Consider the following 14,253-nt stretch of genomic DNA (forward strand, 5'->3'; position numbering starts at 1 on the left):
CGGCCGCTCCCTGCTCCGCGTCCTCCTGCCCAGCAGAGGGCGCTCAAGGACGCCAGCGCGCTGGGCGGGTTGTTCCCGCGGCCCTTCCGCCCTCGCCCTATATAAGCGGAAGGCGGGAGCGGCGCGGCCTTTTCCGCGGGTGCCCGCGATGGCGGCGGGGCTGGTGCGGGGCTCCACGGGGTCCCCGCTCCCCAGGGCCGGGCCCCTCCGGGCGGGAGGAGGAGGAGGAGGAGGATGATGATGAGGAGGGAGCGCGCCGGAGGTGGGGGGGGCTCCCGTGTGCAGCCGCGGCTGCGTGCGGGGCGCTGCCCGCCGTGACCCCGGAGAAGCGGGGCTTGGCCCGCCCCGGGTTATGGGGCTCAGAGCGGGCAAAACGTGCTCGGGCACATGGGGAGAGCCCCGACAGCGGTGGGGTGGGCCGGGGTTAGGTACAGCCGGGCTCCCACCGGGGAGGGAGAGCACGGGGCTGCCGCTGGTAAAGGGTCTGAAAGAGCTGAGTAATTCCGTGAATCCACCCAGAAAACAGCACTTTTATTATTGGGGTTTAATCTTGTATTATATTGCAAAATGTTGGGGTTTAATCTTGTATTATATTGCAAAATATTGGGGTTTAATCATGTATTATATTGCAAAATATTGGGGTTTAATCTTGTATTCTGATAAGGGGTGCAGTACACAAAGGTTTTGTGCACTCAGCTAAACTGCTATTAACTGCTAAACTAATAATAGCTAAACTAGTATTAACTATTATTAACTTTCCTTTTATTGTCTTTCTTCAGCCTGGCAGAAGACGGGGTGAAGTGAAAAAGATTTGCACGTCTTGAAAAACCAAAGGTAAATGGTGGAAGACCTGCACCCTTCGTGTTAACTCTAAAGGGTGGTTACATTTAGTATCTACACGTGCACCGAATCCCTCTGTAATAGTACTATAGTACTATCCGAGTAGGTGATACTGCTCTTACAAACACGTGTATCTATCACCTTTCAGTCCATGTGGGTTTTCCCAGCCTGCCACCAGAGGCGTTGCGAAGGTGGCTGCTGTGGCACCTTTGTGTCATTAGGTGGCAGAGAGCGACAGGCTGTGTTCTACGCTCGTTTGCTCCCAAAGCCGTGAGCATTCAGAGTGATTGATGGCCTGACATGATCTATAAACACGTTTTAATTACCTTTAATGTGGGATCTGCCTGTAATGGGATAGAAAGGTGCTTTGTGTGACCTGTAGTGGATTTGCAGCACAAGGGCTGTGTGTGGCTTTCTGATTGTGTAGCCTTAAAATGGGTAGAATCCTGTTGTATTACAGAAGAATCAGTTGATGTGATGTGTCTAAATCCTGTCTGTGCTGTGCGTTTGTTTCTCCAGTTTCCCTCTTGCTGTACCTTTCAGGTTTCTGTCATCAGTGGTGCAGTGATAACCAGGCTCTAAAGCGTCTGTAGATACACAAAATAAGCAACGTGTGTATCTCCCTTCTTTCCAGAGGGAGCTGCATGACCCGGCGGATGCAGGAGGTCTCCTCCAAGACCTGAGGTGAGCAGCAGTGGGTGCAGGTCCCCCTGGTGAGCAGCCCCATGCCCCAGCTCGTGTTGCAGACGTGGCTGTAGTGCCATGTGTGTGTCATTAGGTGGCAGAGAGGAAAAGGCTGTGTCTGTGCTGGTGCTCTGGAACCTGTGAGCACTCAGGAATGATGAGCAGCCTGACACTTCCCGGTTTTCCTCTGTTTTTCCCTTTAATGTTGAGTTTAAATGGTGAACAATGGACAGCTGGGGAGGGACAGGGTGCAGAAGCCCTGCCCTTCAGTGTGACAGTCATTCACTTAATGACTTAATGTCACATAATCCCTTACGTGACAGGTAAGATACAACTGACTTTGCTGCTGTCGTGGTCAATGTTTTAGAAGTAAAGCTGTTTTACTAACATGCTGTGTTAAAATCTAATTCAGGTTTATTCAATTGCATCTTTCATTGTTACAGAGGAATGGCAAACTCCAGTATTCCCTGTCCTAATAGCCCTGAGTCCTTGGATATTTGCTCTCCTGGCATGTTGGTATCATGAGGAGTCAGAAATGAAGAGCCTTCCTATGCCTGAAGCTTGTAACTGCTCAGAGCTCAGTAGCTTGACACTGCTGCCACATTTACCTCTTTCTCCAGAGAATCAGCAGCAGATAGAGCAAAATTCCTTAGAAAAGCAGTTAAAATGATGCCAATTTTAACTGCATCAGGGGAAGGTCCTTTTATTTTTTGCAAGGACAAATAGAAGTAACAGCTCTAATCTTGAATTCTGTTCTTGCCTTCAGCAACCCTTTATGGCCTGCAAGGGCCCCTTGCTTGCTGCCTGTTCTGATGGTGAAAAGACACCTCTGGAGTTCTGCAGGGTTTAGTATTTTGTGGATATCAAGAATCTCACTTGGGAGTGGAGGGGATGGGGAAAACAGGCTCTTGAGTTTGTCGTTTCCAAAGTATTGATGTATCTAGAAACACTTAGGTGTGGATTTAGCATGGGGAGGAAGCTGCACCCTGCTCCCAATGTTAATTTACCAACTCAACACTCCTTACCCCCAAAAACCCCAAACTGAAGATGTTTTTCCTCCTCACAGTTGCGGTTGAGAACAGGGCTGAGTTCTGGAGCTTGCTTCAGCTGCTGAAGGTAGGTGTGGTGTCACTTGGAAACACACTGGACCTCAGTGTCTTGCCAAAACAGTGAGTCTCTGGTAGGATCCTTGGGTTGGCACATCCTGTCCTCCTTCCAGGACAGGGACAAATGAAAACAATTAAAAGAATGCTGCTAGTGTAGACTTGAAGGAAGAGCTTAAATTCAGTAGTTTTGCATCTTTTTTTATTGGAAAACCTCTGCCTTGGGTGGAGTGCTCAGGTTCCTCTGCTTTGCTAATGCAGAGTTTTCATAAGCAGCCTTAAACACTCTTCACCTTTTTCATTTCACTTAAACTGCCTTTCTCAGCTCCCCAAGTGCAGCCTTCTAAGGGCAACTGTCAGTACAACAAGACACTTGCTAAAAGCTTCCAGTGTTATGTGTATTGAAGTGCCTGAGATGATGAAGGCAGGCTCTGGTGCTACTGCATATTGAAAGCATGTTTGTGTCTCAGACGTACCAGATAATGAGAGATTGTGTCTTAGATGTAATGAAGAAATAAATAAAAAGCTTGATTTTGGTAATCAAGCAACAAATTGATTCTAAAACCCGAAGTCATTTAGAAGCAAGTGGTGAGAGAAGCTCTGGCCACGCACAGAGTATTGTGAAACTGAGGCTTTACAGTGACTAATGGCTTGACAAAACCTGGCAGTGCTGGATGGTGGAAAATGTCCTCATTAAATGGGCATTAGAGGGCCAGAGGTGCCATTAACCAAGTGGGCTGCTGCTGGCTGCAAAATGAGCCATTTAATTGGGAAAAGGCAGTGCCTACCAGCAGCGGCTTTGGGAAGAATGCTAATAAGGTGGTTGGGGATATGGCTGTGCAAAGAGCTGTGCCCTAAGAGGGGACTCTATTTAAATACCCTGACTTCTAACCCTGAAATACATATTTGGGTCATTTTTGCTCAGACTTTGCTTGCATCAAGGGTCCTGTAGGGGTAGTGAGTGCCTAATGAGTGTCTTTCTAGAGCTTTACTGCATGAGGCATAGGAGAACTATTAAAATGTTCCTAATAGCATTTGCTGTAAACCATCTTCCCCAGCCTGAGAAGCAGTCCCAGGCTATGAATATTGCTGGGTGGCTCTCAGCTGGGGAAAAGGTGAATATTTTGTATTAAAGTGGGTTTGAGAGAAATGAAAAGTCTTTGTGCACGTTAACTTGGCCCTTCATCATTAGTACTGGTTTATGCCCTGGCTTTGAAGGCTGGAATAAGCCCAGTTTTTCTCTCCCTGCACTCTGAATAGTTGCCTCTGCAGTGAGGTTGGCAAACTCCCCTTTGATTTTTAGGGAGCCTGAGAGGGAAAGAATAACCATGAGCAGGCTCTGGCAGTGCTGTTAAATTACCCCCTTCCTGGACTCACCCAAGTGCTCTGCCAAGCCAGAAGATTCTTTTCAAAGCCTTTCTGTTCTAGTGGCAAAGAACCTGTCCTAAACGAGTCCAGTTTGTGTCACCTGCCTCCTGTCACTGCTTTAGGTCCTGTTTGACTCAGGTTTGCAGGCGCTTGGCTTCCACTGACTGCAGTGATAGGGTGTTTGGGGGTCAGAGTAAGTTGCTTTGTGAAGCTTCCCTGTGAATCGTGATAACCCAGCCCAGCTGATGACTGCCCTAAAATTTGGTTGCGTTTTATGAAGCTTTTTTTTTATTTCCTTTGGGATGTGAAAAGTCTTTGGACAGTCCCAAGACAAACCTGATGTGATGCTTCAATCAGCTGAATTATGTGTCCTGAGGAGCTGCAGTGACCAGCAGGAGCCTGGCTGCGTGGTATTGATTTTGCTGCTGCGTTTGGAGTTGTCTCACACCCGGGGCCTTCTCTTGTTTGCAGATCATGCCGTGAGGTTTGGAGTTCCAGCAAAGCTGGCTGCTGCAGCAGTGAAGCGGGTGGTGGTGTCTGCACCGAGGATCTGTAGGTTGCTGAAGCTTCATCTTTTCAACGTGGGTTCAGGCTCACAGCAGCCGAAGCGTGTGTGATGCTGCTGCTGGTTCTGAGTGTTTCCTGCAACCTGCGTGCTCGGATGTTTAGGAGAAGTGATGACTGTTGTGCTCTGTGTCCTTTCTGCTGTGCTGCTGTTGAATAACCTCGAGAGCTGTAACCTTGCCCTTCTCCCACTCATCTCTGCTCGTGAGCTGTTTTCACATTCTGAAGCACTCTGGTTTCAATCTGTGTTTTCCCTACATGGTAAGAAGGATTATAAAAAACCCCAAACAACTAAATAAAGATGCCACCTACAGTGAGCCTGGAGTGATCTGTTTGTGTGTTTGTAGCACCTCAAGTAATAGCTTTTTTTTTTAACCATTCTAGGATTTAAAACTTATTTGTGGCTGTGAGAACTGGGATGGCTTTTTGCTTTAAACAGTGACAGGTAGAAGCCTTGCTGCTGACCTCCAGCCCCTTGTGGCTCGAATCTGTGCTGCTAAAGCAGCTGAGATGGGATTGTCACTCTTCCAGCATTCTGGTTTTCCTCTTTTTTCCAGCTAATGTGGGAAAGCTGGAGCCGAGTGTGAAATAGCTTTGCCTTTAGTCATTTCTCTCCCGTATTGTGGTGTAGCTTGTAAACCATGAGCACATGTGTGAAAACACTCGTGCTTTGTATTAATGATGAACAAAACTCAGTGTTCTCAGGGGGTGAGTTATGAGTGATTCCTGGGAGTGTGTCCATTGCTGTATGGGTTAATCACACGGGAATGTGGCAGTTCCCATTGCAGGTGTCTTTGAATAAAGCTGCCTTGATGAGTTCTTCAAGCACAGGGGCTGGTTTTCTCCTTGAACTTCATACTTAAGAGGCTCTGGTATCTAGGATCATGTAGGTAAGTGAGGACCATGGTGGTTTTTCCCTACTGCTGGGTGCTCACCTGCTTTATCTACCACTGCTTTGGGGGAAGGGAGTGGTGGATTAAGTGCAAACAGAGAAGAGATGGTGAGGAATTGCTTTCCTGAGCACCTGAGGAGAGGATCTGCTGTGGGTGTTGGGTTCCTTTTTCTAATAGCAGAAGAAAATGATTCCTCTGGAGCTGGTTGCCATGGGAGTGCAGGACAAGAGACGAGGAGCTGGGTGGCTCCATGGAGCTGCATCACCCAATTCCAGCCCTCTCCTTCACCCTCCACCCAGTGCTCCCACTCCACACGGGTGACGTGGGGTGCCCTCCATACCTCGAGATGGGCTTTGGTCATTGTGACCCTCCTGAATTAGCTGAGGGACTGGCCACCCTTCAAACCAGCCCCACAAGAGCTCATCCTGACCACAGGTGAGTGATGCTGCCCAGCCAGCCCCTCTGGGAAGCTGCACCAGCATTGAGAGCGCTGCTGACACTGAAACATTCCCTCCATAAACAACAGTGAGAGGTAAGGATGATCCTATGGAACTAATAGAAGGAAAACCTGGTGCATCTCCTCCAAAGGACCCATACATCTGCAGTGGTGACACTCCCGCTTGCCTGCACATGGGAGATGCTGTCAGATGCGCTTCCTTTGTGATTGCTTCAGATACATGCTCCACTTCACTAAGCAGTTGCTGGGGAGAGCACTGCCATGTGGCCTGTCAGCAGGAATATGACTGAGCAAGCTTGGGGTAGGACACAAAAACTCCTGCCCTCTACCCCCACGTTTAAAAGGTTGCTATAATTAAAGGAAACAGAATATAGAGCCCTGGTAGCATCTACACAGCAACCAAGTGTCTGGGAGCCTGCTGCAACCTTGCCTGCAGATTCATTTAACTAATGAGAGCAGCACTGGATTATTCTGGCGTTAATCTTTAACCTCTGCAGTGCAAGCCCATCTTGGGTTTAGGAGAATTAAACCCAGGGGTTGGCTTATCCCTGCTCTGAGCACTGTGGGCAGGAACACACAGTCAGAACTGTTCAGGTTTAGCCCTTTTCCTTTAAGCTCTTCTTGGCTTTAGATGCTTCCAAAGCCAGAACGTGTGCGAGGGAATGGCCTGTGCTGCCAGCTCCAGGCTGTGGGCAGGAGCTGGTGGGAGCCTGGCACGAGCCACCACATCCCTGTCTGGGGTCAGGCACTTCAGAAGGAATGAGGGAACTGCCAGGCCTCTCTGCTGTGGAAAAGCTGATTTGCTTCCTAAGCCACAGCTGGATCTGGTGGCAGATGACTCAGACACTCTAGTAGATGCTTTTGGATGGGGAAATCTACCTTTTCCTCCTGTCCAGATCCCGAGCAGGCGGGTGCTCAGAGGCTGCTGTGTCGCTACTGATGTGCTGGTGCCATTCACGTAAAAGCCATTTATTTACATCAGAGACGTTCATCAGAAGATGATGTGACAAGAACAGCACGAATGATTCATTCTCATCTCTGCGCTGCTTTCCTGTTAATCAAGGAACAGTTTGATGCCTCCAGCTGGGCTCCGCTTCCTCCTCGCTTCCCGTCTCATCTTCCCCCAGGCTCAGCCCGGCCCCGCTGTCCCGGCCCCGCAGCACGCTCCTGCCGGCTCTGTGGATGATCCCGATGGTCCTGCTGGGCGGTGGAAGTCATGACGCTTGGTTTTCCGTGAGGGAGAAGGGGCTGCAGCTATGCTGAGCTCCCTGCGCAGGGTGTATTTGCCTGTGGGAGAGAGGATGGAGAAACAGGCCTTCAGCCCTTGGACTCTACTCCAAGATCGCGGATTCTAAACTCCAGGGCCGTGCTCCCGCCGTTAGGAGTATTTGGTGTTTGAAATCTTCTTCCAGAGCAAGGTCTTGAGGTTGTTGAGCACGAGGGAGTGGTGCACCTCCATCTGGCTGGCCAGGCCGCTGAGGGTCATGCACGTTCGGAGCTGCTTCTGCAGCTCCTCCTTCAGCTCCAGCGGTGCCCCGTACAGCAAGTAGTCCTGCAGCAGCCCGCACACCTTGGCCAGGTTGGGCTGCACCACGTCGCTCTTGCACTGCTTCATGAGCTTGTCGCACGTCGCCGTGCAGTCCTTCCCGTAGGTGCAGTCCACGTTCTGCTCACAGTGACGGCCCTTGAGGAAGCCTCGGATTGTCATCTCCGTCGCCACCTTCCGCAGGTTGACCATCTTGAAGTCGTACTTGTCGTTGTAGCCCACGTTCCTCACGCTGGCCTCGCAGATGTAGAAGTTCCCGTAGGTGCCGTGGAAGATCTCCTCCACGAACTCCAGGAGGCCGATGGAGATCTTCGCCCGCCGGGGCCACGCTGGTGCGAACCACTGGTGGATGATTTGGTGCACGACCGAAGGCAGCAGCGGCTGGAGGAAGGGGGGAACATCCACCCCATAGAGGGAGGTGTGGGGGATCTTCTCGGTGACGTAGAGGTCCCCGCAGTGCCCCAGCAGTTTGGAAGTGTGCTCTTTCTCATGCAAGGAGAACATGAGAAGGAACTCGTTGAGCTGAAGCAGAGCCCAGATGGATTTGGCCTCTGCCAAAGAGACTTTCCCGTCCCGGTTCACATCTGCCATGCCGATGATCCGGCTCACCAGGCCTGCAAGGGAAGGCTGATCTCCCAGCTTGGACTGTGAACAGAACCAGAACAGAACAAGTGGCGTCAGACCCCTGCAGCTCTCTGTGTTCAGGCTTCACATCACTAAACCGAACTGGGGAGGCAAAGGGCTGGGCTTGGAGAGGAGGGAACAGCCACTGTGCTTGAGCAAACTCGGTGCCATAGCACTGTGTAGAGTTGGACCAATTCAGCTCCTGGAGAATTTCACCAGCCTCAGGGCTGCTCTAGACCCAGATGGGAAGAAGCTTCCTCCTCTCCAATGGATCCAGGCTGAGAGAGCTAGGCTTTTTCAGCCTGGAGAAGAGAAAGCTCCTAAAGGGGAGACCTCAGAGCAGCTCCCAGTGCCTAAAGGGGCTACAAGAAACCTGGAGAGGGGCTTTGGACAAGGGCCTGTAGGGACAGGACAAGGGGAATGGCTTTAACCTGCCAGAGGGGAGATTGAGATGAGCTCTGAGGCAGAAGCTCTTCCATGTGAGGGTGCTGAGGCGCTGGCACAGGGTGCCCAGAGAAGCTGTGAATCAGAGCCACTGCCTGTCCCTGTGCCACCACTGCCTGCACCGGAGCCAGCCCATTCCTCAGGGAACCCCATAGCTGCAGGACACAGTGAGGAGCCCTGCCTGGCCCCCAGCACCCCTGGGAAAGCAAGGGCCAGAGGAGCTCTCATGCAAGGGGAACAAAAGACACAATTAGTCTTTCCTAGTGGCATCCCGGAGGGACCTGGGCACTGACCTTCAGGAAGTTGAGCAGCATTTCTTTGAACTCATCCATCGACGTCCCTCGTGTCGGCTTGTCGAAGAGGACCACGTCCCTCCTGGGCACGGAGTCGGGATGCCCGTCTGCCTTCAGGGCTTCCTCGATGCCACATTTGATGATCACCTCCGTCTCCCTCCAGAGCCCGCTGTAAACCTGCAGCAATGGCAAAGGGACACGCTGAGATGGGAGGAAACAGCAAGTGCAGAGAACCAGGTTCTGGTCCAGTTCGGGACCAGTAGAGGGATGGGGTGAGGACATTCCCCAGTTTGAAGCTTGCTCCCAGGCCTATGGTGGGTTTCCCGGTGGAGCAGGGACCTACCTGCTGGGTGGGAGAGGAGGAGAGGCAGTGCTGGAAGAGGAGGCTGCGCTCCTCACACAGGTCCTTGCACGTGGAGCCAGAAATGATTCCTTTCTTGTACTGGTCACACTGGGGAGGGGAAGGCAGAGAGAGGAGCTCAGTGGGAGCAGCTCCCTGTTCATCTGGTGGATCCAGGCTCATCCCCACAGCTCGTGATCTGCAGCACCCCAAGCACACGAGCTGGGGGCACACAAACCCCCCCATGCTGTCACCAGCCCCATGCCATCGCCTGCCGTGCCCAAACCCCGCTCTGATCTGGCTGCTGGAGGCAGCCCTGGGCAGGAGAGGCTGCAGCTCTGCAGCTTCCCAACAGCCTCAGGGCTAGAAATGCAGTAATTCACTGCATCTTCTCCTTTTATTTATCCCTGACATGACGGGAATTAACCCTTGGACCTGCTCACAGGGGACACGGCATCTTCAACCCTGAGCTCAGAGCAGGAATTAGAGCTCGAGACCCCGTGGTCAGAGTCATGCAGAAAATCAAATCAAACGATCGTGGCTGTTGTTATGGCAATTCCTGCCTCCCTTCCCTGCGGCAGGACTGATGAACCAGGCGTTTTCACACAGAGCCACGGGCCTGGGCTGGGTGTGCAACCTGCTCCTGTGCCATGGGGCACACGCAGCAGCCCCGCTCCTGCGCCCCACTGCAAACCCCAGGCAGGGGTAAAACGCACCAAGCCAAGCTCCCTGCTCTTTGTGTAGCCGGTGCTTTCCTTGGGGCACATCAGCAGTGCCAGGGGTACCCACAGACTGGCTGCACCCCTTTCCCCCCGGCTCTGCTGTGGGGGACCAGCACGATGCTCTCCCTGCCTCGGATCTCCTCGCTGCCCTCACGTTGCGTCTTCATCTCCACAGACATTAGTCTGCCTATGGCTGCCCTGGCCGCCTTCCCTCCGACAGCTCATTAGATGGTTTCCCCACCACCCTGGCAGGATAAGGTCACCTCTCCCACTCTGAGCTCCGCAGGATGCCGGGGAAGCAGCTGCCAGGAGCGCTCCTTGGCACAGCATTCCTGATGGATGCTGCAAGGCACCACATGGGGCCTGGAGGGGGCTGGAGATAGATCTTGGAAGGCTGGATATGGGGCTCGGGGGACTGGATACAGGCTCCTGCAGCGGTGCTCACCCCGCACCAGCCCTGGTACCCGCGGGCACTGCCCCATCACTCACGATGATCAGGCGGCAGACGTGCCCGCGGCACAGCTCCGAGTAGGACGCGTAGTGCATGTAGGCCACCCAGCTGCCCACGAAGATGCCCAGCCACACCACCAGCAGGTACTTCACCTTGATGCCCGGGAGGCGGCTCTGCAAGGACAAGAAAACGCCGGTGAAGGCCGGGGCTGCGCACAGGTTGTTGTCAGCCAGACGACGACAACAACTTCTCGTTGTACAACCCAACCTGAGCTCTGGTGAAACCTTCAGCCTCTTTTCTATAGATTCACCAGTCTATTATGCAACTCCTGCTGCAAGTAGGTCATTTAAAATTCCCTAAAAGCAGGGAGATTACAGCGGTGGGCTGCAGGGAGCTGGATGCTGTGCATCCCTACGGCAGGGAGCTGCGGCCGTGTGCTCCTGCTCTGCTGCTGGAGCAAGAGCAGAGCCCGCTGCCCCTGCACCCGTGGGTGCGAGGGGCTCTGCTCCTCCTGGGGACCCTTCCCAGCGGATCCCCCTTTCCACAGCGCCATGGACACAGGAGGCAGCCACCAGCAGGGTGAGAGCAATGTGTGAGGAACCTGCAGTTCCTGGTGCTGCTCTATGCAAACAACGTGAGGCTCTCAGCGGGGTTTGGGTGCTGCCGTCTGCTTTCCTGCAGCACAGGGTGTTTACCTGACCCATGCAGCACGGCACAGAGCCCTGGCAGCTCCTAAGGGCAGGGAATGAGTCCTTGCACCAAGCACCCCATTCCCTCTGGTCTCAATAGCTAATTCCTGCTTCAAGAGAGCCCTTGGCCAGTGGCTACCTCCAAATCTCTCTCCTGGCACTGCATCAGTGGTGAGACCACGACGTCCTGCTGGGATAGGGCTGGATCCAACACCATTACAACCTGCCAGGGACCCCTGCTTGGGTCTTGTAGCCCAAAACTGCTCCCACCTCCAAAATGCCTCATCCCTGCCCTTTGCCGAATGCTGTGAGGGCTCTGCCCTGCAGCAGCGGTGGTGGATCCTCCTGCCCTCCTGCCCCACCAGCTCGGGGTGAAAGCGGGCAGGTCTGCTCGGGATTGTTAATTGCAAATGCATGTTAACTGCAAAGCGTGAAGCAGGCCACGATGCCCAGTTTGCCATCGAGCCATGGCACTGGTAACAAAGGCCTGGTGAAGAGAACTCGACCATGGTGAGGACTTGGCAAAGACAAAGGATGGACGGCTGCTCCCACAAGCCGAAAACCAGCCCATGTGGCTTTCCAGAAGTCCCTGAAGTTGGACATAGACCACTGTGACCTGTGAGACCCCCCCAGTGCAGCAGCCCCCCTAAAACTGCCCAATGGTGAGTACATGACCCACCACTCTGGGAATGTGGGGTTGTTTCATGGTGGGTCCCACCAGTGGGGACCCTGGTGCGGCTGCCACCCCCCTCCCGTGGGGACCCACCCGGGTGGCCCCACCACAAGGGCAGCCCCCGGCTCCCAGCACCCTCACTCTGCACCCAGCTCTGCCCTCCCGGCCAGCCCCCAGCCCCTGCCCACCCCCGTGGCCCCACACAACTGCGCCACAGGCCTTTTGGCTGGGGAGAGCGCAGCATGCAGGGGTGGCTCAGCACCCAAGGGCCCTCTGAGCGGAGCTGCAGCACTCATCCAGCAATCTGCTGTGCTGGGGACCCGCAGAGCTCCCTCTAAACACTGCCCTCCCTATGCAGCCCTCCCCGCACCCGGTGAGCCGAGGGCTCTGCCTCACATCCTGCCACCATCCTCTGCCCACCAGCTGCCCCCTACCCTGTCTCCGCTTTTCCCCTCAACCGGGATAACCTCCCATCCACCGGGATAACCGCTCCGGTCCAGGGCACTCGCCAGAGCCAGGATTTCTCATCCCATGGCTGCAGGGAAAACGCCCAGGCCAGCATTCCGGCCCTGCATCCCCATCCCTGCATCCCTGGCCCCGCATCCCCACGTCCCCATCCCCGCATCCCCGGCGGCGCCGAGCCGGGTCCCACCCGGCGGCAGCTCAGAGATGGGAAGGAGGAGAGGGCAGGAGTCACCGCTGCATCGGCTCCTCCATCCCCCGCTGCGGGCTGACGGAGGGGTGGGCTGTCCCGGCGCTTCACGGCCGGTGCGGCTCCCCCAGCACCGCGGGGCGCAGCGGGCCCGGGTCGTGCAACGCCCGCGGTGCCGGTCCCGGTCCCCCCGGTGCCGGTTGCGGTCCCCGCAGCCCCTTGCCCCAGACCGCGGCGGAGCGTCCCTTTGTCCACGGCCGCTGCCAGGATGCGGAGACGGGCATCACCGCTGTCCCCCCGGCCCGGCGCATCCCCCCCGGTACCTGCAGGCCCTTGGAGATGGGGCAGAACAGCACCAGATGCACCAGCCGCCGGATCCTCCGCATGCTGCGGGCGCGCCGCGGCCGCGGGCCTCAGGCTCCGGGGGGCATGGCCGGGGCGGCCGCGGCCCCCGCCTCGCCTCCGGGGAGCCGGGGGGGGCTCGCACCGACCGCCGCAGCCCGGCCCGGCGCGGCTCAGCGCGGCTCCGCCCGGCTCGGCGCGGCACGGGGCGGTGCACGCAGCGCGGGGAGGCGGGGGGGCTGCCGCGGGGCTCGGCTCGGCTCGGCTCGGCTCGGCACGGGGTCCCAGCCCAGGCTCATCCCGCCACCCGGGTCTCACCCGGGTTACCCACCCGGGCATCCCACCCCCCGGGTTCCCCGAGGCCGGTTGATGACCCTGGAGGTGCTGAGCCAGCCCCAGCAGTCAGTCTGCAGTGAGGGACCTGTGGGCACGGCCGGCGGCTGCATCCCCGCAGCGCTGAGCCCGGCGTCACCCGCTCCTTCACCTCCTCGCTGTCCCCTTCTCACGTTAAAGCCCAGCAGCAGCAGCAGGGGCCTTCCTCCCCGTTTGCGTTGCATTTGGGCAGGGAAACCTCAAGGCAAGACAGGGGCTGCTTTGTGCCAGGCGCGGAGCAGCCAGGCCAGTGCAGCCTCTCATCCCAGGGGAGTGCGGTATGTAGGGAAAGGAGAGCAAGGGGGGGGAGAGATAAAAATGTGATGGAAAACGGCCTGGGAGGGTCAGTCACGAGGTCGTTGTTAAGATAATTCCTCACTCCCTGTTAGTAAATCTTTCAGATTATCCATTTGTCCGCTTGATGTGGTTCAGATTGCTTCTGTCCATCTGAAGGTGGCTCAGAATGACCTTTGGAAAGAAGCCGGTCACCCGGTACCCCGCAGTTCCTGCTCGGTGTCAGGCTGCGGGTCCCAGGCCCGCTTCATGCCTGGTCAGTACCGAGCATCACAACAACCCTGCACCAAACCAGCCCGACGCCTGCAGCTTGTCTGCTGCCTCCTCGTCCTGCAGGCTCGTACATCCTGCTGGAGCCAGGCTGGTTCTCTGGAGCTTTGACAGCTTATTTTTAGTTTTAATTAGCGCAGGAACAGAGAGAGACTCTGTTTTTTTAAATATATATATATTTTTACAGTGGAGTTGGTCATTTGGAAGCAGCGGGGACAGGAGGATGCATTGCTGCGTGCCTGCAGCTGAGCCAGATGTGAGGATGAGGAGGGTCCTGGGGTCCCAGTGTGGCAACACACTGCCTTCCTTCATAGCTACGGGCACCAATAAATGCCTCATTTCCCCCCCAGCCTGAAGATGGTTGTTTTCACACTCATCTCACCCTTCCTCAGTGGGGTTTGTCCCCCACGACTCCCAGTGCAGCTTCCCTGCCCTGCCTGCCCCGTGCCTCTCACTGCTGCCCCGACTCCATCCCCATCACAAGCAAGCACAGAGCTGCCTTTTGGGGTTTGTAAAGCCCGCTCTGTGCCCATGGCCTTGAGGCCCAGCAGCATCCCGGGCTCCCCAGCTCACCCTCCTGCTCCTGGAACCCTGATTTTTGGGGCTGAGCACAGAGCACAGAATGAAACCCT

At 55.3% G+C, this 14,253-nt stretch overlaps 1 protein-coding gene, 1 long non-coding RNA gene and 2 other non-coding genes across 4 annotated transcripts; 3 read left to right on the top strand and 1 right to left on the bottom strand.

Moving 5' to 3' along the window:
- The first annotated feature begins 66 nt into the window (after positions 1–66).
- On the top strand, positions 67–4,881 carry LOC115616890. The gene is made up of 5 exons (XR_003994427.1): positions 67–262; positions 780–834; positions 1,384–1,524; positions 2,591–2,640; positions 4,467–4,881. It is a non-coding gene; the product is annotated as an uncharacterized LOC115616890 (long non-coding RNA).
- On the top strand, positions 1,008–1,143 carry LOC115617256. Its single transcript, XR_003994549.1, has one exon. It is a non-coding gene; the product is annotated as a small nucleolar RNA SNORA17 (small nucleolar RNA).
- Positions 1,565–1,698, top strand: LOC115617257. Its single transcript, XR_003994550.1, has one exon. It is a non-coding gene; the product is annotated as a small nucleolar RNA SNORA17 (small nucleolar RNA).
- DIPK1B (divergent protein kinase domain 1B) lies at positions 1,917–12,902 on the bottom strand. The gene is made up of 5 exons (XM_030506659.1): positions 12,667–12,902; positions 10,368–10,502; positions 9,160–9,267; positions 8,817–8,993; positions 1,917–8,100 (listed from the first exon to the last, which is right to left on the bottom strand). The coding sequence occupies exons 1-5, from the start codon at positions 12,727–12,729 to the stop codon at positions 7,288–7,290; spliced, it is 1,296 nt and encodes a 431-aa protein (XP_030362519.1). The 5' UTR covers positions 12,730–12,902; the 3' UTR covers positions 1,917–7,287.
- Positions 12,903–14,253: the final 1,351 nt, after the last annotated feature.

This window comes from Strigops habroptila, chromosome 15 (assembly GCF_004027225.2).
Source record: "Strigops habroptila isolate Jane chromosome 15, bStrHab1.2.pri, whole genome shotgun sequence".
Classification (NCBI taxonomy): Eukaryota; Metazoa; Chordata; class Aves; order Psittaciformes; family Psittacidae; genus Strigops; species Strigops habroptila.

Bases quoted from the DNA above. Each gene is read 5' to 3' on its own strand.
- DIPK1B (XM_030506659.1), bottom strand. From the start codon at position 12,729: ATGCGGAGGATCCGGCGGCTGGTGCATCTGGTGCTGTTCTGCCCCATC. The intron at 9,268-10,367 runs GTGAGTGATGGG...TCCCCTCCCCAG, and splicing joins ACGTCTGCCGCCTGATCATC to TGTGACCAGTACAAGAAAGG. The intron at 8,101-8,816 runs GTCAGTGCCCAG...TTCTGTTCACAG, and splicing joins TGCTGCTCAACTTCCTGAAG to TCCAAGCTGGGAGATCAGCC.